General features: G+C 41.4%; 1 protein-coding gene across 1 annotated transcript in view; it reads right to left on the reverse strand.

Annotated features, from left to right (window-relative positions):
• Positions 1-17869: 17869 nt before the first annotated feature.
• Positions 17870-25732, reverse strand: part of HECA (hdc homolog, cell cycle regulator) — a 45180-nt gene continuing 37317 nt past the window's right edge. Inside the window, exons 3-4 of the mRNA XM_070073498.1 lie at positions 24788-24942; positions 17870-21487 (exon numbers count right to left, since the gene is read on the reverse strand). Of these exons, the coding sequence (XP_069929599.1) occupies positions 21323-21487; positions 24788-24942 (320 nt within the window). The 3' untranslated portion in view covers positions 17870-21322. The remainder of the gene's footprint in view (positions 21488-24787; positions 24943-25732) is intronic.

Below are 25732 nucleotides of genomic sequence, written 5' to 3' on the forward strand. Positions count from 1 at the left end.
TATTCTAGACACCTGTTACATACCAGTGGTATAGATGCACTCACCCAAACAAAACAAAAACCCATGTCCTTGACAAGTTTAGACTTTAGTGGGGATAAAGAATAAACAGTAATCATCATAAAGTGAATTCAATTTAACTAGCACAGTCAGGGGCAGGTGTTTGGTGATGCCCACAGCCGACACTGGGATGCCTGTTTTCAGTGCCTGCTGCTGGCTCCTGACACCAGTTCCTACCAATGCAGACTCGGAGACAGCAATGATGGCTTCAGTAACCGAGTTCCTGCTACCCCTGTGGAAGACCTAGATTGGGTTCCCAGATCTTGGCTTCAGCACAACTCAGTCTTGGCCGTTGTGGGCATTTGGGGAGTTAACCCGTAGATGGGAGAATGCTATCTCTCTCTCTCTTAAATAGATAATAAAACAAATAGCATGGTCAGAGCAGGCTTTGTAAAAAAAGATAACTATTTTATGTGTGTGTGTGTGTGGGGGGGTAATCAGAGAATGACAGAAAAGAGACAGAGTTCTTATTCTTTAGTTTATGCCCCAAATGTCCACACTGACTAGGGCTGCGCCAGGCTGAAGCTAGGCTGGGAACCCAACCCAGGTCTTTCACATAGACGGCAGGGTCTCAACTGCTTTAGCCACCACTGCTACCTCCCAGGATGTGCACTAGCAGGAAACTGGAGTCAGGAGCCACAGCTGAGTATCAAACTCAGGTACCGCAATGTGAGACACAGACACCCTAAACAGTGTCTTAACTGCCAGGCCAAATGCCTGCCTCAGAAGATTACACCTGCTTCATAGTTGTACACAGCTGACACCTTGAGCCCAGACTATACGTCCAGGATTTCGCTTTCCTCATGGCCAGTTTACAGCCCTCTGCTGGCAGCAAGCTATCAAGTATACATGGAAGACCTGTGACTCCTGAGATTTCTCAAACTGTTATTCAGTTAAATAAACAAATCAGGAGCCAACAAGCCAAGATTCAGCCTCTACTTCACTGTTAAATTTCAAGTAATCCAATTAGTACTGTGATCTATCAGAACCAGTCAACAAAGAAAACTCATCTTGGATTAAGTGTGATGAAGGTTCATAAGGGCTTGTCAACTCAAAAAAAGCCATTAATAATGGGTTATTAAAAACTGAATTAACTGTATGCTTAACTGCTCAGAGAAGTGGATAAATTGAGCAGGGATTTTAAGAAGTGCAGTGTTAGCAGGTTACTTTCACTTGACACTGACATGAAATTAATCTTACCTTTCATGTGAGGCAAAGGCCAAATAAACCCTTTTCCACTGTTTCAGGAATATGACCCTGTCATTGCTCACTTTAGGTTGATGATGTCTGAATGACACACACACACACACACACACACCATGAGTCTTCTGGGTACACTTCTCTCCTAAGGTAACAAAAATGAGCAAGAAAAACATTTTATATATTGTTTTAAATTTTATTTATCTTTAAAATATTTATTTTCATGTACTTGAAAGGCACAAGACAGAGGGGTACAGATCTTTCAATCATTGGTTCATCCCCTGAAATGCTCACAACAACTAGCGCTGGGCCAGGCCGGAGCCAGGAGCCAGGAACTCCATCCTGGTCTCCCAGTTGGGTAGCAGGGGCCCAAGCGCTTGAGCCATCAACTGCTCATCCCAGGATGCATTAGAAGGAAGTCGGATGGCAAGTGGAGGAGCCAGGACTCAAATTGCCACTTGGATATGGGATGCAAGTATCGCAAGCACTGGCTTAACCAGGTGTACCATAATGCCCACCTGCCTCCAATTTTAAACCATTCGTTGAAATATGTGATATGATGGTCTGATGGCTAGCCATCAGGAACCCACTCATTAGGATTTTCATTGTGGAAAAAGCTTTAGAAAAAAAATAGGTCTATTTCATCAATCTCCAATAGAACTTTCTCCACTGATTGAAATGTTTTATAATTGACACCAACCAGTAGGGCAGCTACCAGCCAGCAGTGACTATGAAGACCTTGAACTATGGCTAATGCAACTGATGAACAAGACTTTTAATTGAAATATTTTTAATGTAATATGAATGGCTCTATGTGGCTACTCTAATGGGTGGCACAGCTCTAAGGGCCTTGCTTCTCATCAAACCCTGGATCTGCTTCCCTTTTTAAACATAACAGATTACCATTAGGGTCCCAACATTTCTGCCCCTTCTCCTCCCCTCCATAGATTATATGCCAAAACTTAACCCTCCTGACAATGGTACTCAGAAGGAGGGCCTTTGGGATAAGTAATTAGATCTCGCAAATGGATTAATACTTTTCTGGAAGTGGCCCAAGGGAATCTGTTGCCCTCCTTCCACCTGCAGACATATCCAGGGGGTGCCATCTATATGGAAGGAGCCCTCACTAGGCACCCAGTGGCTGGCATTTTCTTCTTAGACTTCCCAGCTCTAGAACTGAAGCAGTAAACTTGTTGTATATAAATTACCCACCCTAAGGTACTTTGTTATAGCTGCCTGAGCAGACTAAAACAATCACCTTTATTCTAAACATGGGAGAAATGATGTTTTTATCTCTTTTTACATATCTTTTCATTGACACACAGTGATTGTATTTATTTATGGAGTAGATTGTGCCATTCCAATACATGTACGCCATGAGTAATGACAAGATCTAGGCAACTGGCATATCTGTAACCTCAGACATCTATCATTTCTTTGCGTGAGGAACATTCGGAAAAGTCTCTACTGGGGCCAGCACTGCGGCACAGCAGGTGAAGCTGCCACTTGCAATGCTGGCATCTCATACTGGAGTGCCAGTTTGAGTCCAGCTGTTCTGATTCTGATCCAGCTCCCTGCTAATGCACATGGGAAAGCAGCAGACATGGTTCAAGTACTTGGGCCCCTGCCACCCATGTGGGAGACCAAATGCCATTCTGAGCCCTTTGCTTTGGCCTGGCCCAACCCTGGTCATTGCAGCCATTTGGGAAGTGAATCAGCAGATGAGAGCTTTCTTTCTTCTCTCTCTACAACTTTACCTCTCAAACTAATCTTTAAAAAGTCTCTACTGGGGCCAGCGCTGTGGCGCAGTGGGTTAGAGTCCAAGCCTGCAGCGCCAGCATCCCTTATGAGCACTGGTTTGAGTCCTAGCTGTTCCTCTTCTGATCCAGCTCTCTGCGATGGCCTGGCAAAGCAGTGGAAAATGGTGTAAGTCCTTGGGTCCCTGCATCCACATGGGAGACACGGAAAAAGCTGCTGGCTCCTGACTTCGGATCAGCTCAGTTCTGGACGTAGTTCTGGCAAGTAGTGAAGCAGCAGAATCGAAGACCTCTCTCTTTCTCTGGCTCTACCTCTCTGCCTCTACCTCTAAATAAAATAAAAATATAAAAAAAGTACTAGCTATTTGGAAATATTCAATTAATTCTTGCCAACCAGTTACCCTATCATGCTGAAGTGACACCGCTGTATCTGTTAAACAACCTCTGTTCCCTCCCCCACTGCCCTCCCAGGCTCCGGTAACAACTATTCTATTTTCTGCTTCTATGAGATCAACTTTTTAGTTGAAGAGAACATGTAGTTTTTGTCTTCCTGCGCCTGACTTATTTCACTTAACCCAAAGATCTCCAATTCCACCCATATTGATACAAATGATATAATACTATTCTGTCTTATGATTAATATTCTGTTGCATATATATACACCATGACTTCTCTTCCATTCTTCTGCTGATGGACACCCATGTTGATTCCCTATCTTCACTACTGTGAATCATGCTGCAATAAATACATCAGTGCCAATGTCAGTTCACCATACTGATTTCAATTCCTTTGTTATAGCCAGTAGTGGGATTGCTAGGTTATATGGTAGTTCTATTTCTAGGTTTTTGAGGAATCTTCATGCTGTTTTTCATAAGTGCTGTACTAATTTACAATCCCACCAACAGTGTATGAGATCTCCTTTTACCTCCTCCTCAACAGTATGTGTTCTTTGGAGGGAGGATAGGAGCCATTGTAACTAGGATGATATCTAACTATGGTTTTAATTTGTATTTCCATGAAGACTACATTTTTTTATACTTGTTGGCCATTTGTGCATCCTCCAGTGAGAAATGTCTATTTAGGTTCTTTGCCCATTTAAAAATCGGATTATTTGATTTGTTGTTGTGGAGTTGTTTAAGTTCCTTATTTATTCTGGACAACAATCCCTTGTCAGTTGAGTCGTTTGCGAATGTTTCCTCCTATTCTGTAGTTTCCCTCTTTGCTGCATTAATTGTTTCCTTTGCAGTGCTAGTGTTTTCCAGTGGATGAAATCCCATTGGTCAATTTTTGCTTCTGCAGCCGCTTGTGCTTTGGGAGTCCTATCAAAAAACAAAAAACTTTCTATACCTAAGTCCAAAAGCACTTCCCCTATGTTTACTTCTTGTAGTTTCACGGTTTCAGGTCTTATGCTTAAGTCCTTGACGTATTATGAGATGATCTTTGTGTACGGAGAGACAGCTGTCTTGCTTCTTCATTCTGCATATGGATGCTCCCCTGGTACCATTACTAGAGCACTTGTCCTTTCTCCAATATGTGTTCTTGCTGCCTTTGTCAAAAATTAGTTGGCTGTAACTATGTGGATTCATTTCTGGGTTCTCAATTTTGTTCATTGGTCTGTGTCCACTTTTCTGCCAGGACTATGCTGTTTTGGTTGCTATCACTTTAAGGGATGTTTTGAAATGACTCCCACTTTGTTCTTTTTGCTTGTATTGGCTTTGGCTATTTGGGATCTTCTGTGGTTTTGCACAAATGTTAGGAGTTCTTCATTTTTGTGAACAACGTTATTGGCATTTTGATATGAACTATCTTGAGTTTGGACATTTTAATCATATTAATTCCTACAACCCAGGAATGCACATCTTTCTATTCTGGTGTGTCCTCTTCAATTGCTTCCATTGGTGTTTCCCAATTTTCATTGCAGAGGTCATTTACTCTTTGGTTAAATTTATTCCTAGGAATTCTTTTTTAGCTACTGTGAAGATGAAGTGACGTTTACCAATGGCCTAGAAATTAATTCTTATGATTCAGCTGTTTTCTTTGCTGTTAGCTAATTTTTGACATTTGGTTTTCTAAAAAGAATCCAAGGGTTGTTATCAAACTTGCAAAATCAGGAGTAGGAATTGTCATAGAGGAATACTTGGATTCATGTCCTGACTCCACTCCCAATTTCAGCTTTCTGATGGTGGGCATCCTGGGAGGCAGCAGGTGACCACTCAAGTGGTTAGGCCCCTGCCACCCATGTGGGAGACTGAAATTGAATTCCTGGCTCCTGGCTTTGGCCTAGCCCAGTCCTGGTTGCTGCAAGCATTTAGAGAATGAACCAGAAGGCATGTGATATCTCTTTCAGATACATATTTTTAAAAATACAAAATAATGAAAGAGAAATTGTCGGAATTCTGCCACAAGTAACTCAAGTGTGTCCTGGCATACAGAGCTACCAGCACTTTCACTTATTCATTTAACAGACAACATAATAGTGTGGGAAGTATTATGAATATGAGAAGTCAAATTCATGGTCCCTGCCCTCCAGGAGAGCCAGCATCACATGGTTCCCAGAGCACAACATCTTAGAACTCCTCTGCACCCACACCTGAGTGACTTCACGCCCAACAAGGTCTTCCTTGCTAAGAGCTGACTGCAATCCTACAAAGATCTGGCTTTAATCCGGCTCTACTCTCCCCACACCCCCACAACCTGTAGAACCACACAGAAGAGTGTTGCCTTTGATGAGCAGAAAGCTTACTTCCTTAGCTCAAACCAGAATTCTGACCTGGAAATCTATATTTTCAAAAACAGCACATTTCTTCAAGCTGAGAATTCATGTATTTCAAGATCTGATATCCTTTCCTTTGAATTTAACAAATAAATTCTGAAACCTTCAAATAATTAGTATCTTATTAATCAAAATTATATGTAAACCAAGAAAATGAAGTGTCAAAATACTTGGGTCAGACTTCAAAATAGAGGCAGTTTTAATAAGAAGAAAAAAATCAATTTGACTATTTTAATATTATTCTTAGAAAAAATCATCACCTTGAATTTTAATGCTTAGCAGTTTTGAATAAGCTTTCTCGCATAGCTTCAATGACTGGCAGTTATTTCCTTAAAACTTTCAACTAATGAAAATCTAAATATGCTACATAAAAAGCAGAGTTTTAAGAGAAATCATGAAGTTTTTAGCAACAGAATGTGCCTGTCACCTCCTCTGCAATGTTTTTACCCTGAAAGCTATAATAAAGCATTAGTACTGCTTACACTGAGAGTCCTAAGAATACTTAATATTAGAACCCCAATTTCAGAAGAATATTCCTATATTCTTTACAATCCATAGCCCACTTACATAGAACACCAGATGAAAGACATCTGGAAAATGACTGAGATTCCAACACAATTCTTCAAAAAGCTCTGGCTTCCATGCACAGAGTTCTACATACGCATGAATAAACATGACAAAAATGTAAACGAGACATGCCAGGACTGAAATTTCTTTCAGAATTTTTCCAGTCCAACAAAATTCTTGCTAATCTAAAAGTGCAAATTTTGTAAGACAAATGTTATGTTTGAATTTCAATTAACTTTTTTTTAAAAAAAAGGTAGAATCTGTGCTTAAATTCATGTCTGTTAGGGTAGAACACAGATGAACACAGCAATTCTCAAGAACTGTTTTATGTACGTACACCTTCAGGAGTCGTGTCAGCTCTCATAGGATGTAGCCCTTCAAAACCAGAATTTAATACAAATGTTTTTAAAAGATGTTCACAGTGGCTGGCGCCACGGCTCACTAGGCTAATCCTCTGCCTGCGGCACCAGCACCCTGGGTTCTAGTCCTGGTTGGGGTGCCGGATTCTGTCCCAGTTGCTCCTCTTCCAGTCCAGCTCTCTGCTGTGGCCCAGGAAGGCAGTGGAGGATGGCCCAGGTCCTTGGGCCCTGTACCCGCATGGGAGCCCAGGAGGAAGCACCTGGCTCCTGGCTTCGGATCAGCGCAGCGCGCTGGCTGTAGCGGCCATTTGGGAGATGAACCAATGGAAGGAAGACCTTTTTTTTCTCTCTCTTTCACTGTCTAACTCTGCCTGTCAAAAAGAAAGAAATGTTCACAGCTACTAAAAATACCCAGTTTTCTGAAAAAGAAAAAAATCATGGCTCCTTTTAGAGCCTACCAATGCATGCAGTATGCAATGGAGATGCTGAGTTGAACAGCATTTAGGATGTCAAGCATGACACATAAAAGACAAATTCTGGTGAGACAGCCACAGCTACTTAACACTAAATATCAAAGGTATTTGACATAGCTGCTGATTTTTCAAAGTAGAAATAAATGAAATTACCAATAATTGCTTACTTTAGTAATTCCTCATGCCTTTATCCTCAGTGAAGAGGTTATAAATTTTTTCAGCATATTTTTTAAGGATTTATTTATTTATTTTGAAGAGTTACAGAGAGAGAGAGAGAGAGAGAGGTCTTCCGTCCACTGGTTCACCCCCCAAATGGCCACAACGGTCTGAGCTGGGTCTGTTCGAAGCCAGGAGCCAGGAGCTTCCTGCAGGTCTCCCATGCGGGTGCAGGGGCCCAAGGACTTGAACCACTTTCAAGTGCTTTCCCAGGTGCATTAGCAGGGAGCTGGATCAGAAGTGGACATGGGATGCTGGCACTGCAGGTGGTGGCTGTACCACAGCACTGGCCCCTCTTTCAGCCTATTAATTCATTAACTCTCACCAGAATATACACAAATTGGTCTGTGTGCTTTCATGATCTGAGAAGTTAAAAGCGATTTGCTTGAGTGTGTGAAAGCCACAACCTAGACTTCTTGAGCCGGAGGCTAGCACTGCTGCCAAGTGGCACACTGGCCTTGGCGGCTGCGTGAGTTCAGAACCTGATCAGGGGTGGCAGTCCCGCAGCATGTCAGCGGATGTACCAGCACTACCTTAGTTCACTTAGGCTGCTACACCGAATTATCAAAATGCCATCAAGTGAGTGGCTTACAAACAACAGACACTTACTTCTAACAGTTCTCCTAGAAGTCTAAGCTCAACTCAAGTTGCTGGCAAGATTTGATGTCTTGTTAGGACCTCTTCCTCCTAGATGGCGCCATCTAGCTGTGACCTCCCCAGGTAGCAGTGAAGCAGGTGTTTTTGGTTTTGTCTTTAGTTTATAAATTCCACTGTCTATGGTTTCCCCTCTGCTCTCACACCACAGTCAAACAGAAGACAGCCGTGATTTCCGAAGGTGTCTGGATTTCTGACCAGCAAGCAATGAACTCTGCAGCAGCAGACAGCAGCTGAGTGTCCTCCCATCCCCTTCAGTCCTGACACCCTACCTGGGACAGCGTGGGATCCTCCAGTGCAGGCTCAGACTCGGACACTGCTCCAACCTTCCACGCAGCATTGCAAACCAGTTGTTTTTTCCTGTGCATCTCACCAAACGACTATCAACTAGAGTTTCCATACAGCCCTTCTAGGGTTTCATTCTGAGCAGCTCACAGAAACACATTTACCTGCTTACCATAACAGGACGTTACAAATGAAGACATGCACAGAACCAGGTGTGGCAAAAGGGGTGCAAAAATTCCATGCCCTAGCTGGGTGTACCCACCCTCCAGGAGTCTCCAGAAACCTATCCAGAAGCTCTCAGAACCTTGGTCTTTGGGTTTTTTATGGAAGCTTCTTTACATATATCTGACTCATTAAATCCTTAGCCACAGGTGATTAACTCAACCTTCAATTCCTCTACCCTCCCTACAGCTCAGGATAGATGGAACTCAAACTCCCAACCCTCTAACCCTGCCTCCACCAGAACCAGCCACCATCCTCACGCCAGTCATAAGCCAGCTCCATAGCATACCAAGACACTTATTACTTTGAAGATTCCAAGGATTTTAGGAGTTGTGTACCAGGAGACGAACAAAAACTTGTATTTCACAGTATCAGAGGCACTAATCTCATTGAGGGCTCTATCCTTGCAATATAATATTCTTCCCAAAGGCCTCACCTCTTCATACCACCTTGAGGGTTAGGATTTCCCCAAATCTTGGGAGGATAAACATCCAGACCAAAGCACTCCCCAGGCCAGATAAGACCTCTAACGGGAACACCACCCCCAAAGAGCCTTACCCGGCCAGCACACGTGAAGCCACTTCCATCACATTCCAAGCATTTCCTGCAAGTGACCTTCGCTGCCGTGATTCAGGAGGATGGATGCTACTCCTACTGGGCAGACTGGAGAGAAGAAACGCATTATGACACTCAACTGGTGGGCAGCTGTCTGTACTCGCAACCAGGAGAAGAAGTGGACTCTTTTCCACTCCAAGAAACAGATTTTTGAGCTAGTGTCTTAGCTTGAAACAAAACGTCTAACCCACCTTACAACCATGGATTAATAGTAAGTCCATTTTCCTCATATGTAAAACAAAGGTTTGAGTGACATGGACTCTAATGTCCTTCATGGTCTAGGATTTTATAGATTATTCCAGAAAGAATATAAGACGTCATATGAAACGTTTTTAGCACCTATCACATGCCAAGGACTGCACTAAACACTATATTTACTAAACTACTTCATTTCACTTCAAAAAATTTTATCAACATAAAGAAAACAGATGTCATGTATTTCATAGGTACAATTCTAAGATAACTGTATTTCCCTCCCTCCCTCAATCCCCCTCCTTCCTTCCCTTTGTAAATTTCTGCAAAAACATAATTTTAATGCACTCTATAATTACAGCCTGAATGCACCATTAACCATAACATTTCAATGTTAATAATACTCTACCCATATACAGGGACTCTTAATATTTACAGATGAGGAAAGTAAAGATTAAAGAGCCTGAGCAGTAGGATCTCTCAACCAACTTTTGTTTTGTAAAATTTGTTTGAAAGCCAGAGTTAGAGAGAGGGAAAGACAGAGAGAGAGAGAGAATCTTCCATCTGCTGGTTTACTATCCAGATGGCCACAAAAGGCAGCACCGAAGCCAGGTCTCCCATGTGGAAGCAGGGCCTGAGCACTTGAGCCATTTTCCACTGCTTTACCAAGTGCATTAGCAGGGAGCTGGATCAGAAGTGGAGCAGCCTGGACACAAATCAGCACCCATATAGGATGCCAGTTCATAGCTGGTGGCTTTACCTGCTAAGCTACAATGCCAGCCTCTCAACCAACATTTTCTTAACCAATTCATCAAATTGATTCTTTTTTTTAAAAAAAAAAAAGAAAGCTTTTACTTAATGAATATAATTTTCACAGATACAGCTTTAGGAATATAGTGGTTCTTCCCTCCATACCTGCCCTCCCACCCCAAGTCCCGTCCCACCTCCTACTCCCTCTCCCATCCCATTTTTCATTAAGATTAGTTTTTAATTAACTTTATATATAGAAACCAATTCTATACTAAGTAAAGATTTCAACAATTTGCAAATTGAGTCAATCATTTGGTAAAATTTTACCATGATGATCGATCTCATGTGGGTGAGTAGCCTCCTCTCTTGAAGAATACTCCAAAAAGTTCATGAAGAATAGAATCAAAAGATTATTTGTGGGAAAAACTGAAATTCATGCATAGGATTTTGGCAATAATCATTTTCCATGAACTTTCTGAAGAATCCTCATATTGGGCACAGCTTCCTCCTGTTTGTTACCAAGCTTGTTCATTCCAGTTATAAATGTTGCAACGAACCTCATAAAAGGTGCATATGCCAATGAAATATAACTGTAAAAAACACTATCAATAACTCAATAGGATGCTTTAGACAGAAAGGAAAATCATAGAGAAAATAGATTATTGAATTAAACATGGGACAGAAAACAGCAATAGGGAATAGGAATCCTAGAAGTCTAAAGCATGTCTGTATTTATACTGATTTCCATTGTTTCCAAGTTCTTGTTTCATTTTAAAGAGAAGCAAATGGGAAGTATTATTAAAGAATGCCTCACAAATGAGATTTTATAGAAGCCAGTGTGATGTCACAAGTAGACGGGTTACACCTTAAAGAAAAAAGCAAATAAACCCAACCTGTCAAATGAATGTATAAATAAAATGTTTATAGTATGAAAGTTATCTCCCACAGGGATGTGGAGTGTTTTCTCTGCTTTATGGCGGCATAACTGACATACATTCAATATTTTTAATGTATACAATTTAACAGGTTTTGGCAGTTTTATGTATTTGTGAAACCATTCCTATAATCAGAAGCTTCCTCCTGCTTTTGTTAATTTCTGTTCTGTCCCTTAATGTGCTTCCACTAATGCCCAGGTAACCAGATTTATCACCATAGATTCATTGGCATCTCCTAGAACAGGAGTGGAGAACCGGCCCATCGGCCATATAAGGCCTGTGAAATCATTTGGTCTGGCCTTGCCAAGGCAACCACAGGCATGACTCAGAATTCAAAAGATCTACAGCAGACTTTTGATAATTTTGAAGGACCCACGAATGATGTTGGAAATATCCAAAAGATCTGTGGCAGACGTTTCCCTACCTGTCTAGGAGATTACATCAATGCTCACACAGCATGTACGTATTTTTCCTCTGGTGTCTTTCTCTGCCGTGTAATTACCCCAAGACCAGCTAAGTTGTTGCATGCTTTTTATTGCTGAGTGTTCTCTACCACTTTGCTTCATCCATTCTGCTGTTAATAGACTTTTTGGTTGTCCAGGGTTACTACAAATAAAGTTGCTATAGACATTCACAAACAAGTCTTCAGAGAGACGTAGGATTTCATTTCCCTTGAGTAAATACACAGAAGTGGACTAGCCAGGACGCAGGTGCTGGAAATGGTGAAACGCTCCACTGGCAGAGTACTGAGTTCCAGTCACTTCACATCTTGGCCAGCAATTAGTATTCTGTTTAGTTTTGGTCATTCCTATGGGTATGAGGTATTATCTCAGTGTGATTTTAATTTGCATTTCCCTAACACCTTCTTATATAGAAAATCTTAAGTGTTTGTCATTCCTTTATTTTGACAAAGTGCTTAAATATTTGTCCCCCTCACATGGGTCATTTTGTTATTCAAACAAGAAGGTTTTTTTAGTATATTTTGGATACAAATTTTTTTCTTCTAGTTTGTGGTTTGTCTTTTTATTCTTTGAACAATGTCTTTTGAGAAATTATTAATTAAAAAATTCAAATGTATTTTTGATTTTACATTTCTGTAAACCACTTTTTAAAAATACATACAATAGGGGCCGGCGCTGTGGCCCAGTGGGTTAATGCCCTGGCCTGAAGTGCCAGCATCCCATATGGGCGCTGGTTCTAGTCCCAGCTGCTCGTCTTCCAATCCAGCTTTCTGCCATGGCCTCGGAAAGCAGTAGAAGATGGCCCAAGTGCTTGGGCCCCTGCACCTGCATGGGAGACTGGGAAGAAGCTCCTGGCTCCTGGCTTTGGATCAGTGCAGCTCTGGCCATTGTGGCCATCTGGGGAGTGACCCATCGGATGGAAGACCTCTCTCTCTGCCTCTTCTCTCTCTGTGTAACTCTTTCAAATAAATAAATCTTTAAAAAATACATGCCATAAATGGATACAGATTCAGTTGTTTTTTAAAATGTTTTGCATATATCAAATAACTAGGCCCATTTGTTACATTATGCTTAATTCATTGAATATTCTTTATACTTTGATAGAAAATCAACTGACCATATATACATACATGGGAAGGTATGTTTCTGGCCTGTTGTTCATCAATTTGACTATCTACAAATTTAAGGTACCTAATTTCTTAACCAATTATTAAAATTTGTTGACCAACTCATATCTGTGTTATCAGAGGGCTTTTACTGTATCCTGATGGTCAAGAGCCTTGAAGCAATAGAAAGGGCAGAAGGAACAGGGTTAGGAGAGAGACTGGCGGTAGCAGAAAGATAAGGCAAAAGTATCACAAAAGGTGAAAGTAGAAAAAGGGGAGGGCGTTTTGTAAAATGTCATTTTCCCAGGATCAGAGCTGTGATGCAATTAACCCACCACTGTGACAGACACCATCACCCAAACCGTGTGCTGGCTGGAGTTTTGGCTACTCTGCTTCTGATCCAGCTTCCTGCTATTACAACTGGGTAGACAGCAGATGATGGCCAAGTGCTTGGGCTCCTGCCACCCATGTGGGAGACCCGAATGGAGTTCCTGGCTCCTGGCTTTGGCATGGCCCAGCCCTGGCTGCTGCGGTTGTCTGGGGAGTGAACCAGCAAACTGAAGATTCTCCCTTTCTCTGCTGCTCTTTGAGATAAATAAATCCTTAAAAATGGCAATTTCTCAATTTTGCCACCCTCCACCCTCATGTTTTGAAAGGTTAATGAAAAAACAGCATTTATTAAGTAATAATTTATTTGTCTGCATCTATTATTTATCAAAGGCATATGCTACTGCTGGTGTTTCCGAGCAACTTAGAAGAACGAGGGCTGCTGTAATTCTTGCCAAAAGTAAACTGACCTTTTGGATATCCTGTGCAGCCTTATGCTATCTTTATGATCTCCATGAAGCTTTTCAAAATATTCACAGTAGCCTCCAGACTCGCACATCCCACTTTCTGCCCAAGCCAATCTCCAGACCACGGGGCTCAGCTGCCTTGGAGAAACACGTTTATGGGCTTCGCCTGGCTTTCCTCTCCTCATCAGTCATTTGCTGTATCGCCAGAGCTCAGAAAAACGTGATTTGTCAATGTGATGACAATATCAAGGCAGGGTGAAAGGCTGATTGCTAACCTGTGGCTCTGCTGTAAGCTGGACTACTGCGCAGCAGCCCAAGGGATGCCCCATTAAACCAGAAGAACTTGTAATTCTGAGAGACCCAGGTAACCAGCACTTTTACCCCCTAAGGCTGTGTGAAATCAAATAAACAGTGACCAGCTTTAGCAAGCCCAAAAGTCTGAGATACCCAAATTTCAGACAAAGTTGTGAGAAACAAACTGAAACATATCCAGAGAAATTGCTTGAAAAGTTAGTCATAAAGGAAAACCCTGCCCAAACTGAACAGTTCGATGCTATCAAATTTGACAGCCTGGCATGTTTGAATCCAAAAATACCTCAACAGTCAGATCCCAAAGGGAGCAAAATGACAGTTTTCCAGTGAAGACAGTGAAAACCTCCCTTACGCCCTGACACGGCTCTCCTCAAGAAATTATCTATCCACCTTAACAAGAGATGGCCCCAAAGTAGCGCATGAAAAATGAGGTGAGACACAATTATTGATTTCGAATATTATCTTTCCCTTTAGAAAATGGTCTTTACTAAAAACAGGAGATGCTGGTTATAGTCTGAAGGTACCCCCAAAACTCAGGTGTTGGAAACCTTTACCCCCTACACAACATGTGGGGAGGAGGGACCCGGTGGGGGCTCTTGCGAGTGGACTAATGCCACTACCAAAAGGGCCTGCGAAGTGGGCTCACTCTTCGACTTGTGCCGTGTGTGCATGCAAGGCCACAAGGCCCTCAACAGACGCTGGCACCTTGACTTTGCACAGCCCAACCCCCAGAACTCTCAGAAATACATTTCCATCATACAAGTCCCCAGCCTCAGATCCTGCACTGCAGTGGTGGGAGTGGGCTAATGCTTTGCCTCCCTTCTGCAGAGGGGCTGGTGAGGCCTCTCAGAACTACTTCCATTTCCTAGCACCTTCGCTGCTGAAACAGGGATACTATCCCTTTTAAAACTCAAACTTGTCAAAACAAACCCAAATCACCCCTCAACTGAAAACCAAGTGCCCACTGGTACTTACAAGAAATCCATTTCTTAGAAATGCGACTTCCTCACCCACGGCTCCTCTCACTTCTGGGGACTCACTATTCTGTTTTAATGTTCTACCCATCTCCTCCACGCCATATCCTAAACAAATTAAATAGACCACTTCCTATTTACACATCTGGTAAGTGTGTGTGCCTGCACTTGACATGTTCTTCCATTTTACAGCAACAGCCACTCATCTAGGCACCCAGGTTACTCATTAACATTAGAAAACGAAAAAGGGAATCAGAAACACAGAATGAAGATAATGAAAGACAAGACTGACTGCAATAGGTAAAGTCAGTTCCCATCAAGAGCAGTATACACGGGCTGTGCACTCAGGCCTATGTCTGCAGATGTGTTACAGGCAGCCTGCATGCAAGTGGCAGCAAAGACAGAGGGCAACCGTGCACAGTGCTTGTGGATACTCCACCTCTGCACCACGCTCAGCTGCCTGAGGACTTTCTGAGATTTCATTTTGAGGACTAGGAGAGAAAATCCAGATTTAATTTCCAGTTAGCCATTAACAACTTGAACTTACTTGGATTTAAGTTCTCTGGGCTTCAGTTTATCTGCTAGATCACTAAACACTCAATGCAATTTAACATCTGCCATGTGAGTGTAATGGAAAGCATAGGCTTCGCTCTAACGCCGCATCTCTGAATGCTGTGACTGTTATGGTGATGACTTTCCACTTCAGGAGTAATCGAGTTTATGAGGAATGCAATCAGACAGTTCTAAACCTGACTTCCAGATATCATCTAAACTTTGACTCAAGTCTGTCAGACCACTTGACGTGGTGCCCATCACCAAGAAATGTGCTCTGGCGGCCAATTTTATTTGAGCACTAATAAATGTAACCAGTGCCCTTCTCCTCAACTTCACGAGACAATGTTTTTATTTGTGCTGTCCCTAAGGCTTAGTAATGGCATATCAAGTTTATGTAATTACCACAAATATACTTTAAATATACACTATTATTTCAAACATTACATCTGTACAGTACTTGACTGTCTCCCAGGATTGCACATTTGTTGGCTAAGGTTTATCTCAATGTGGAGCAGAGCGAACAGGAAAAGAACAAAATCCAGGACAAATTTTATTTTCTTTCCTTCCAAAATTTAACTCTTGACTAAACAGTTTACATACTAACTATCTTAATTAGTGCTGAATTTGTCAAATTTAAAGTTAAAAGATTTAAAGATGTAGAATTGTTACCAATTACTGTTTAACTTTTTTTTAACCCCTAATGTAGTAAGTAAGAAATGAATTTTCCTTAAAACTACATAGGGGCCGGCGCCGTAGCTCACTAGGCTAATCCTCCGCTTTGCGGCGCCGGCACACCGGGTTCTAGTCCCGGTCGGGGCGCCAGATTCTGTCCAGGTTGCCCCTCTTCCAGGCCAGCTCTCTGCTGTGGCCAGGGAGTGCAGTGGAGGATGGCCCAAGTGCTTGGGCCCTGCACCCCATGGGAGACCAGGAGAAATACCTGGCTCCTGCCATCGGATCAGCACGGTGCGCCGGCCGCAGCGTGCTGGCCACGGCGGCCATTGGAGGGTAAACCAACGGCAAAGGAAGACCTTTCTCTCTGTCTCTCTCTCTCACTGTCCACTCTGCCTATCAAAAAAAAAAAAAAAAAAAAAAAACAAACTACATAGGGATTTTTTTGGCATAAATTACACTACAGATGATATCAAAAGTCTCGGGGCTGGTGCTGTAGTGCACCAGGTAAAGCTGCCGCCTACAGTGCCTGCATCCCATACGGGCAATGGTTCAAGTCCCAGCTGCTCCACTTCTGATCCAGCTCTCTGCTGTGGCCTGGGAAAGCAACAGAAGATGGCCCAAGTCCTTGAGCCCCTGCACCCACGTGGGAGACTGGAAGGAAGCTCCCGGCTCCCAGCTTCGGACTGATGCAGCTCTGGCAGTTGCGGCCAATTGAGGAGTGAACCAGCAGGTGGAAGACCTCTCTCTCTGCCTCTCCTCTCCCTGTATAACTCTGACTTACAAATAAATAAATAAATCTTTTAAAAAACAAACAAACAAAACTGGGCAGACAGCACCTATCTCTGTTGAAGCACAGACACTGATAACTCAGTGCTAGGTCACGTTTATAATTAAAAAAAAAAAAAAAAGTCCTTAAGCCTTTAAACAAAATTTAAGCCTCAAACATCTGTAATAAATAAATGGCAACAGGGGATCTGAATACACTGGCAGCCCAGTGTATTTAGAGACTCCAACCCTGTCGTCCCATCTTACCTGTGTTCTAATGTTTTGTGGATTTCAACCCACTGGTCCAGAACATTTGAAACTAAGGGACGAAAAGATTTGAATACTAAAAAGTATACATAACCACAGTGCATAAAGTCAGGAAGAACTTTAACCATGAGTCAATTTTCACTTCATGATGGCTGACAATCAGATCTTTTGATTATGAGAATTGTTAGAGGCCTATGAACAAAAGAAAATATTTGTAGGATCATGTTATCAAAAACAAAATCAGACCAAATTTTAAAACTAGAATGTTACCTGCTGACAAATGAACAGCAAACTGGGAGACCTCAAACCGAAAGTGCCTGAGAAACCCTGCTCAGAGCAATCAGTCTCCTTTACACAGGAGAAAGGCGTGCTTTGCCCTCTCTTCTTATTGGCCTTTACATAAACTAATATTAATATTCGTTTTAAGTTGACCTGTCTATGGCTACTTGGTTTAATACCACTGAATCATGCAGACAAGGACATAAAGCTGACATCTTGTTGGTGATCAGCGTATTTAGGGAAATCAGGACACCTAGTTTTGGCCACACAGCTCTGGATGGTGGCCCTGGGTGGGTGAATCTAAACTGCGCCCTCCGTATTTATTTTTCTTCAGTAGAATTTATTCAATAGAGTTCCCACAACCAGAACAGTAATTCTGGATTTTTCATATGAAATCAACTTTGTTTTTTAAATGCTTATCCTGCTGCAGAGGGAGTTTATATGCAATATACATGTTGAACTCAGTACAAGAAATCTGTAGTTTTTATTAGCTTCAGCAATGACTTTGAAATGGTTACCTGAATAGAGATCAAAATATAGAATCTCTACTACTGTACTATCTTCTCACCAGACAATCCCACTGCTCAAAAATGCCAACAAAAAATAGTCAATTATATCCACATACAAAGTCAGTTTCTGAAATTTTATTCTTTTTAATACATACATTTACACAAACAGAAACCCTCCATTGCCACACACAATTCCCCATAACCAAAGGTTTCAATTTTATCAACATTCTTCAACTATTTACACTGTCTCCCCTCACTGAAAGTGCAATCCAAGACATCTTGACAAGAAATCTGACAACAATATACTTTCAAATTGGCTTTCATGATGCTCATTTGTTCTATTTTCTTTGCTACCTGGGACTGAAATAAAGTTGACAGGACATGGAGATGACTGAATTAGGCAGCATCCTACTACAGGAACCAAAACACTAAACAAGAGCATTTTCTCCTCGTTTCCTCCCCAGTCTCCAACTACAATAACTCAAGTCCTGCTACCAGGAGACTGAACAGAAAAACAAAGTGGAATTACCAACCTGGGTATGGGAGACCAGACTAGTTGGTAAGCACTGGTCTTGCAGAACTAAATAAAAGATATCAGATGACAGTTTTGATGATCTGATTAAGTTACATATCAGTCTATAAATTTTAGAGTGTAAACATCTAATAGTATTCTTAATGAGTTAATTTTTCCCAAACTGATATACAAATACTTTTTACTCAGAAAAATGAACTTCTTTTACAAAAACTAGAAGTTAAAGAGTGTTTGAGGAAAGCTCCTTTGTAATTAGAATGGGGAAATTCACCAACTCCTCAATTTCATGGCACAATATCCATCTTTTAAGGGACAAACCCAGTGTTTCAGCTGTTTCAAATACAGCCAGAAGAAAGTGGAGAACTGAGGTGGCTTGAAAACGACCAATCAAAAATTGTCTTCTCACTAAACTAAAGCAATTTTATTTGTTCAAGGCACAGAACTCTTAAAAATAAATGATAAAAAAACAAAGTTAGAGTAGACGAAAAATCACTTAGTTGCTCTCTGATTGCTTCATGTTATTGAGTGCTGGTCATCAGAAATCCAGAAACTGGTCTCTTGGGTGGCTGATATCCTTCAGTATCCTAACCACAGCCACAGGAAGAATCCCCTGGACACGTTCCAATTCTGATCAAGCGCCACAGGAATTACAGTCAGCCGATTTCTAAAATAAGATTTACCTTTACAGTGCTGCATACTTAATCATATTTATTCTCAAATCATCCAGATTTTCTCTTTGATAATGCCTTACAGGCAAACAATATTCTCAGGTATGATACTCAGATCTCTTTTACAAGTGCCTTGTACATCCATAGAATCCTAGCTTTAACATCAAATTAATTTAACATCAAATTAATTTTACCCAATTATAATGAGACCTTATCATACTTATTTTTCAGGGGCAGAAAACAATCTAAGGAGACAATATGGAATGCAGCACACACCAGGCCCACAGTGGTTTTGCTGAAATGCAATGTATAGGTCAACTTGAAGCTTCAGAACAATATAAGCAGGTTTCACTGCAAAAATTTAAGTAGGTTAGAGAACAGCACTACAAATGTTTTTGTTATTTTAAACTCAGAAATAAAAGCCAAATGGTATTCTGAAGATAAGAATAACTTACCAAATTTTATACTTGGGTAGGTAAGAGAATTAATTAATCCAACAATTAATTTACAATTGCAAATTTGTAGATGAAAGACAAATTTGCAAGGGTTATATACTCCAGTGACTTCTGGTAGCTGCATCAGACACTGTCAGATCAATGGTGATTTTCAGCTTCTCCTGGGCATTTTGAGCATTTCCCCCACTGCAAACTATTTTTCAGATTGACAAACACCAAACCAGATGCAGCAAACCAAATAACAACCATCCAAACTGAAAGATGAAGAATATTATCTGACGAACCGGTAGTTCAGTACCATGCTGTTTCGAACAAAATATTAAACATTTTGTGTAGGAGAACTGAAACTCACTTGCAGTAATGCTTAATCACTTCTCAAAAGAAAAACCACAATGAGAAAAAAAAAATGGCAGGAACCAAATGAGAAATATAAAAGGTTCACATCTATTCTAAATTTCATCCATAAAATGATTATTCTCAGAATTCTTTTAACACATATAAAGGTACTTCAAAAAGTTCACAGGAAATGGAATTAAATGTTTATTTTGGTACAAAGAAATTTTGAATTCCAAACATAAATTTTCCTAACATGTACTTCCACAAACTTTTGGAAGACCCTTGTACATATCATACTTGAAATTAGCAAATTCATTTTTGAGGAATCCTATTCCAATCCTATAAGGGTGTGGGGTACCAGTCTATTTCAATCACCAAGATCTCATGAACAGAAGCTGAATTTTAATTCATGCTCTGACTAATCAGATTCTACATAGGATCATCTTTGTAGCAACATCTGTAAAGTGTCATAGGGACCATTAGAATGCTCTGGTTTTTAAATATAGTGTTACACATTACAATCAGTGATTTTCCAAAATGAAATACACTTTTAAAAGAAGTACTGAAATTATTATCCCCTTTGGCATTTTCTCAAACAATTTTCTTCCTTTCCCTTCTAAGGTTAAACGTTGGCCCTTGGAAACTCAGTGTAAGTCAGGGTTAAATGTGGCCATGGGCAATTTGGAGGAAGAGCAGGGCAGCAGTGACTGTGTCTGTGCGGTTGTGAGATTCACCTATGAGAAGGCTCTGCCCCCCAATGGCACTCCAACAGAACAAACTGTAAATCACCACCACCCACATCATACTATTCATGGGTTCTCCTTAAAAGCTCTGTGACCAACTTCAAACACATAATTCAACCGACCGATTTCTATTTTTGTGCCCCCTTGAATCAGTGTGCCTCATTTGCAAATTCACTTCAAGTGCGTTCTGTTATAGGTCAGCTTACTCAACAACACTTGCAATACCAATAGCTTTCATGTGTCTTACAATTTGGATATTGCTTTCAGTACAGAAAATCTAATTTACAGCAGTGGAAGAGAGTGCTCGAGTGTCCACTTTGGAACCCTCTGTGGGTGGCAGTAAACTGCACCCAAGGACAGCTGCAGGACGCCCCAAGACATGCTATCACACCACAAGCTCTCTGGCATGGACTGACACTCACCTGTCACATACCGACTGCTCCCAAGACCCTGGGAAGACTTAGCAGTGGATCTTAGGAAAGTTAGCATTTTAATAATAGTTCCCTCCCCACCCCCACCACGCTTTTAGTTTAGTCACATAATCCCTTACCTAACTCTTTCCCATCTTCCCCGTCACCATAAAGCTGCATCAGAGACTCAGTGAGTGAATCCCCACCCGAACTCATAGGCTCGCCCACCTGTGCGCCGTTCACAAACACACAATAGCACTTGGAATCAAGACAGGGCAAGTGGCAGCCCCAATTTCAGGGACACACATACACAACGTTAACTCTCCCTCAAATTAGAAAAAAAACTGATGTCACAGAATGGCGCCCTAGAAAAGATATGTAATAAAGTAATAAATCAATAAAATAGCTACTACTAAAGCAAAGCTTTCATCAATAAGCTTCAAGGACTTTGAAAGAGGAAAATGGCTTCACGAAATGGTAGTCCAGGTTCCCACAGTGTGGACACTGCTGGACGTTGCTGTACTCCGAGAAGTACTGCATCCCGATCCGCACGTCGATCACGGGCTTCCCACAGTGCTTGCAGTTCAGGCGGGCCTGCGGGAAACAGAGGCACAAAGTCAGCCAAGTGAAAATGCTGGGAAAGTGATCAAGGGTTTGGTAAAGGATTCTTCTATTACCAAAAACTAGATGTGCAAAGCATAAGACATGTTCTAACATTCATCCTCAATCTGCAAGATTAATGACTGTTTCTCTCTTGACATGTAGCGCTGCTAATCCTCTCACCTACTAGCAAAAAGAAAATCCTAAACTAGTAGTCCTAAACCTCTCCACTACAGATCCCTTAACAACAAGAACCTCCTATTTCCTGGATTTAAAAAAAAAAATTATTATTTTTTTTTCATTTCCTCAAACAGCAGAGCAAGAGAGTGAGTGAGAGAACAGACAGGTATCTCCCATCCATGTGGGACACTCCAGTATGGGATGTGAGTGCCCCAAGTGGTGGCTTAACCTGCTGTGCCACCATGCTCGCCTTCGCCCTCGCCCCCTGGCTTTTCAGAGAGTGGCTAAAACTGACTTATCACTCTGCAACTGGCATGGAACTTCTTTGAAGATTCTGGGTTTATTTCAAAAATTGATATACACCCTTCAGTCTACTCAACACATTTGTGGTTTCTTTGATGTAAAGATAAATTTTTTTCTGAAATACTCAAGTAAAATTGGCATCCCAGGAATAGTGGTGTGATTATCCTGAGGCTTCTGGAACCCACCAGCACACCCGATGCATCTGTGCCGGGGCCTTGCTGACACAATCCTGGAGCCTTTCAGCAGGGGTCCAAGACTTCAGTGAACAACCAGAAAGAAAGCATAAATAAACAGCCTCTCATTCTGGACTCATTCTAAAATGTAATTTAAAAGTATAATCTCAAACCCTCCTATAAGGCAAGCAGTAGCCTGTGAATTTCAGATGATGAAATTGAGGTACGCTGGGATCAAGTACTATGTCCAGGATCGCAGGAGTGGACAGCAGAAAAGCTGGGACTGGAACCAAAGCAGCTGCCCTCCAGTAACCTTAGATTACCTTCCCTTTCCTTACTTCATCACTCGGAACATGAAACGTGAAAGTCCAAGCAAACCTCTGTAACCCGTCACTGTAACCAGTAACTAGTTACTGCTTATTTCTGGGTCAGTCGTATTGGAAGACTTATGCTGGTTCCTTAGCAAAGTCCAACCCTTGTATCCTCACAGTGAACACTGTCAACTGACAAAAAAAAAAAAAAAAAAAAAAAAGAAATCAAAAAACAAAAAGCGAAAACCCCAGTAGTCAAACATGTTTTCCATTTCAAAAAATAAAAGTCTGGCCTTATCCTTTTAAAGGACAAAATGAGCACAGTTAGTACCAGCTAGCTGGATGTGGCCGGGTGCCCTTCCGCTTTTCTCCCTGAAGATACAGAAATAATCCCACTATCATTCAGTGGCATACTAAAAGGAACACCAGAATGGGAATTACAGGTTGTGTTCACAGCTATGACACAATTTGTACTCAACTGGATAAATCATTCAAATTTCCGAGGCCTCCTTTGCAGTATGCAAATTCTGTGAGTGAATAGGCCCAAATATTATTTTCTTTCTTATTTCTTCAAGTTAACCAGATAACTCTGTGGTGTGCAAAAAAGGAGCTACTTCCTTCAATTTCTCGAGGTCTCAAGAGCTGATATTAAGGCACAATAACTGTCATAAAATGCCACAGGGAGTAACTAAAGGAGTGTAGTATCTCATTTCCAAGATAGGCTTAAACAATGGGAAGTGCAGTTGATGCATTAGAATAGCATAAAGTTGATCAAGCCTCTCCAAAAGCAAAGGACAGGCTCTGGAGAGTCATTTAAATCTCTCAACAAAACTGCTCTTCTGAGCAATACTGGTATTGACCAAAAAAAGCTGAAATACTGACTATGGCAACATTTCCATTCAACAGACATGGCCACCTTCTGAATAAGCTAATAATACAGGGAATAATCTCTTTGAAAAAAATCAAACCATAAATACTAAAGAAGAAAGACATGTAATAATAATAAAGTACATATCAGGGGCCGGTGCTGTGGCGTAGTGTAAAGCCATCTCCTGCAGTGCCGGCATCCCATATAGGCGCCAGTTTCAGTCCCGGTTGCTCCTCTTCTGATTCAGTTCTCTGCTACAGCCTGAGAAAGCAGTAGAAGATGGCCCAAGTCTTTGGGCCCCTGAACCCACATGGGAGACCCAGAAGAAGCTGCTGGCTCCTGGCTTTGGATTGGCCCAGTTCTGGCTGTTGCAGCCAACTGGGGAATGAACCAGTAGATGGAAGACCTCTCTCTCTCACTCTGCCTCTCCTTCTCTCTCTGTGTAACTCTGATTTCCAAGTAAATAAATAAATCTTTAAAAAAATAAAAATAAAGTATATATCAGTTATTTGTATTAAAAATCAGACTCAGACACTATAGAGCAAATGAAAACTTCTTCTTTACCCACAAGGATCAAAGAAATAAATTCTTTTTTTCCCTAAGCACTTGAAAATGAACCAACATATTTCCACGACTTTGTCCCTCCCATGTTCCATGGATTACGTAACATGTCTTCCTATGTGAATGCTCCCTTTTTCCCTGACAGCTAAATCTCAGATGTTCTCTTAGCTTCTAAGCAGTGCTTTAAAAACTACACATCTTTCATGCCAACTTCAAGCATCTTACAAGGCAGGCACGTCCTGGGTAACTGCACTATCCCACAGAAAGGAAGCCATAGGGAATTCCTACCTCTTAAAGGAAGTGAAAGCTTTTTATCAGAAATTCAGTACAAGCTAATTATAGGAAAGACTAAGTGAGAAAAAGAAAACTAAAGAAACCACTCAGCACGCCACTACCCAGACCATAATGTAATCACCTGGTAAGAGGTAAGCAGATCCCTTTTCATGCTTACTTATCTAAAAACAGAACCAGAGTATTATACAATTTTATAACCCGCTTTTCTGACTTCACAGGGGACTTCAAAAAGTTCACAAAAAATGTGCATTATGAAAAATCTATGCATGGACTTCAAAATTTTTTGAACTAAAATAAATTGCTTTCTGTTCCATTTTCCATAAACTCCTTGAGGTACCCTCATATATGAGAACTACTTCCCATATAATTATGTATTTGTTCTATGATATCCCTTTTAATGACTGACTGGTATTCCACCAAATGGCCACATTACAATGTAGTATAAATCAGCGGCCAGTGCTGGACTCTAAGGGAGCATCACAACTGCATTTCTTCTTTTGGAAGCATCTTCTCCGAGCCCAAGGGAAGCCTCTAACTCCACTAAGTTCACCTGAAGACAGAAGGCTACTATCACCCGCTGCTCCTGCAGAGGATCGATACCAACCTGACAGCAGGGAGAGGCCGCCAGGATGTCGTAGGTGTACATGGTGCCCAGCTGGTGCCAGCTGCCGTCCCACCGCGACTTACACTTGATGCAGATGATCTTGTGAACTCCTTCCAGGCAGTCCACACACACTGCATACAGGTGCATGAGTCTCCCTGTGCACAGAACACAAATGGCTGAGAGTGGCCATCACAGAATCACGGTCTGTCTCCAGAGGAGATTTTTTTTAAGCCTCATCTACCAATTATAAGCAAATATTTTATCATTTATATAAATATACAAAGCTGATGATGCTTCTTGTACATTCCAAAGCAGTCCTTTTAGATTAAAGATGAATCACACTACTGGCAACAAGATGTGTAGGTGCAAGCTTGCTTCAATTCACTTTTCCAAAAATTGCTGCTGGATTTACATAGCGTGTCCATCCAAATTTAAATAAAGCCCCACAAGCTCAAAACCAGGACTTCCTGCTCAGAAGCCTCTGTGTAACATACAGAGAGAGTGGCCAATAACACTGATATTATCACAGGTACCCTCCCACTGACAAGTCCCATCCGGAAAGAGTAAAACGTCTGTCTTAGCATTGATAGCCCAGAATTACACCACAGCCAAAATTACTATGATAACTGTCCTTGTCTCCAAAATTGTTCTGCTATCACCACATCTAATTTAGGAAACAGAATTACATCATACAACTTGGTTTGCTAGAAGGGAATTAACATTTTATTATTTCTTGGGCTTTACTAAGTCATCACCTCATCCCTATATTATTTATTAGCACCTTAATGCTAATAAGGCACATTGATGGCCAAAGATGTTATAACCTTGGGGGCCTCTGCCAAAAACGGGAGGGCGAAGAGAGTTTCTTGCAGGATTGGCTACCTCTGCTCCAAGACACTGACAATGAAAAGGTCTCACATACCAAGCCCACCACTGGAAAACACT

This window comes from Oryctolagus cuniculus, chromosome 5 (assembly GCF_964237555.1).
Source record: "Oryctolagus cuniculus chromosome 5, mOryCun1.1, whole genome shotgun sequence".
NCBI classification, from domain to species: Eukaryota; Metazoa; Chordata; class Mammalia; order Lagomorpha; family Leporidae; genus Oryctolagus; species Oryctolagus cuniculus.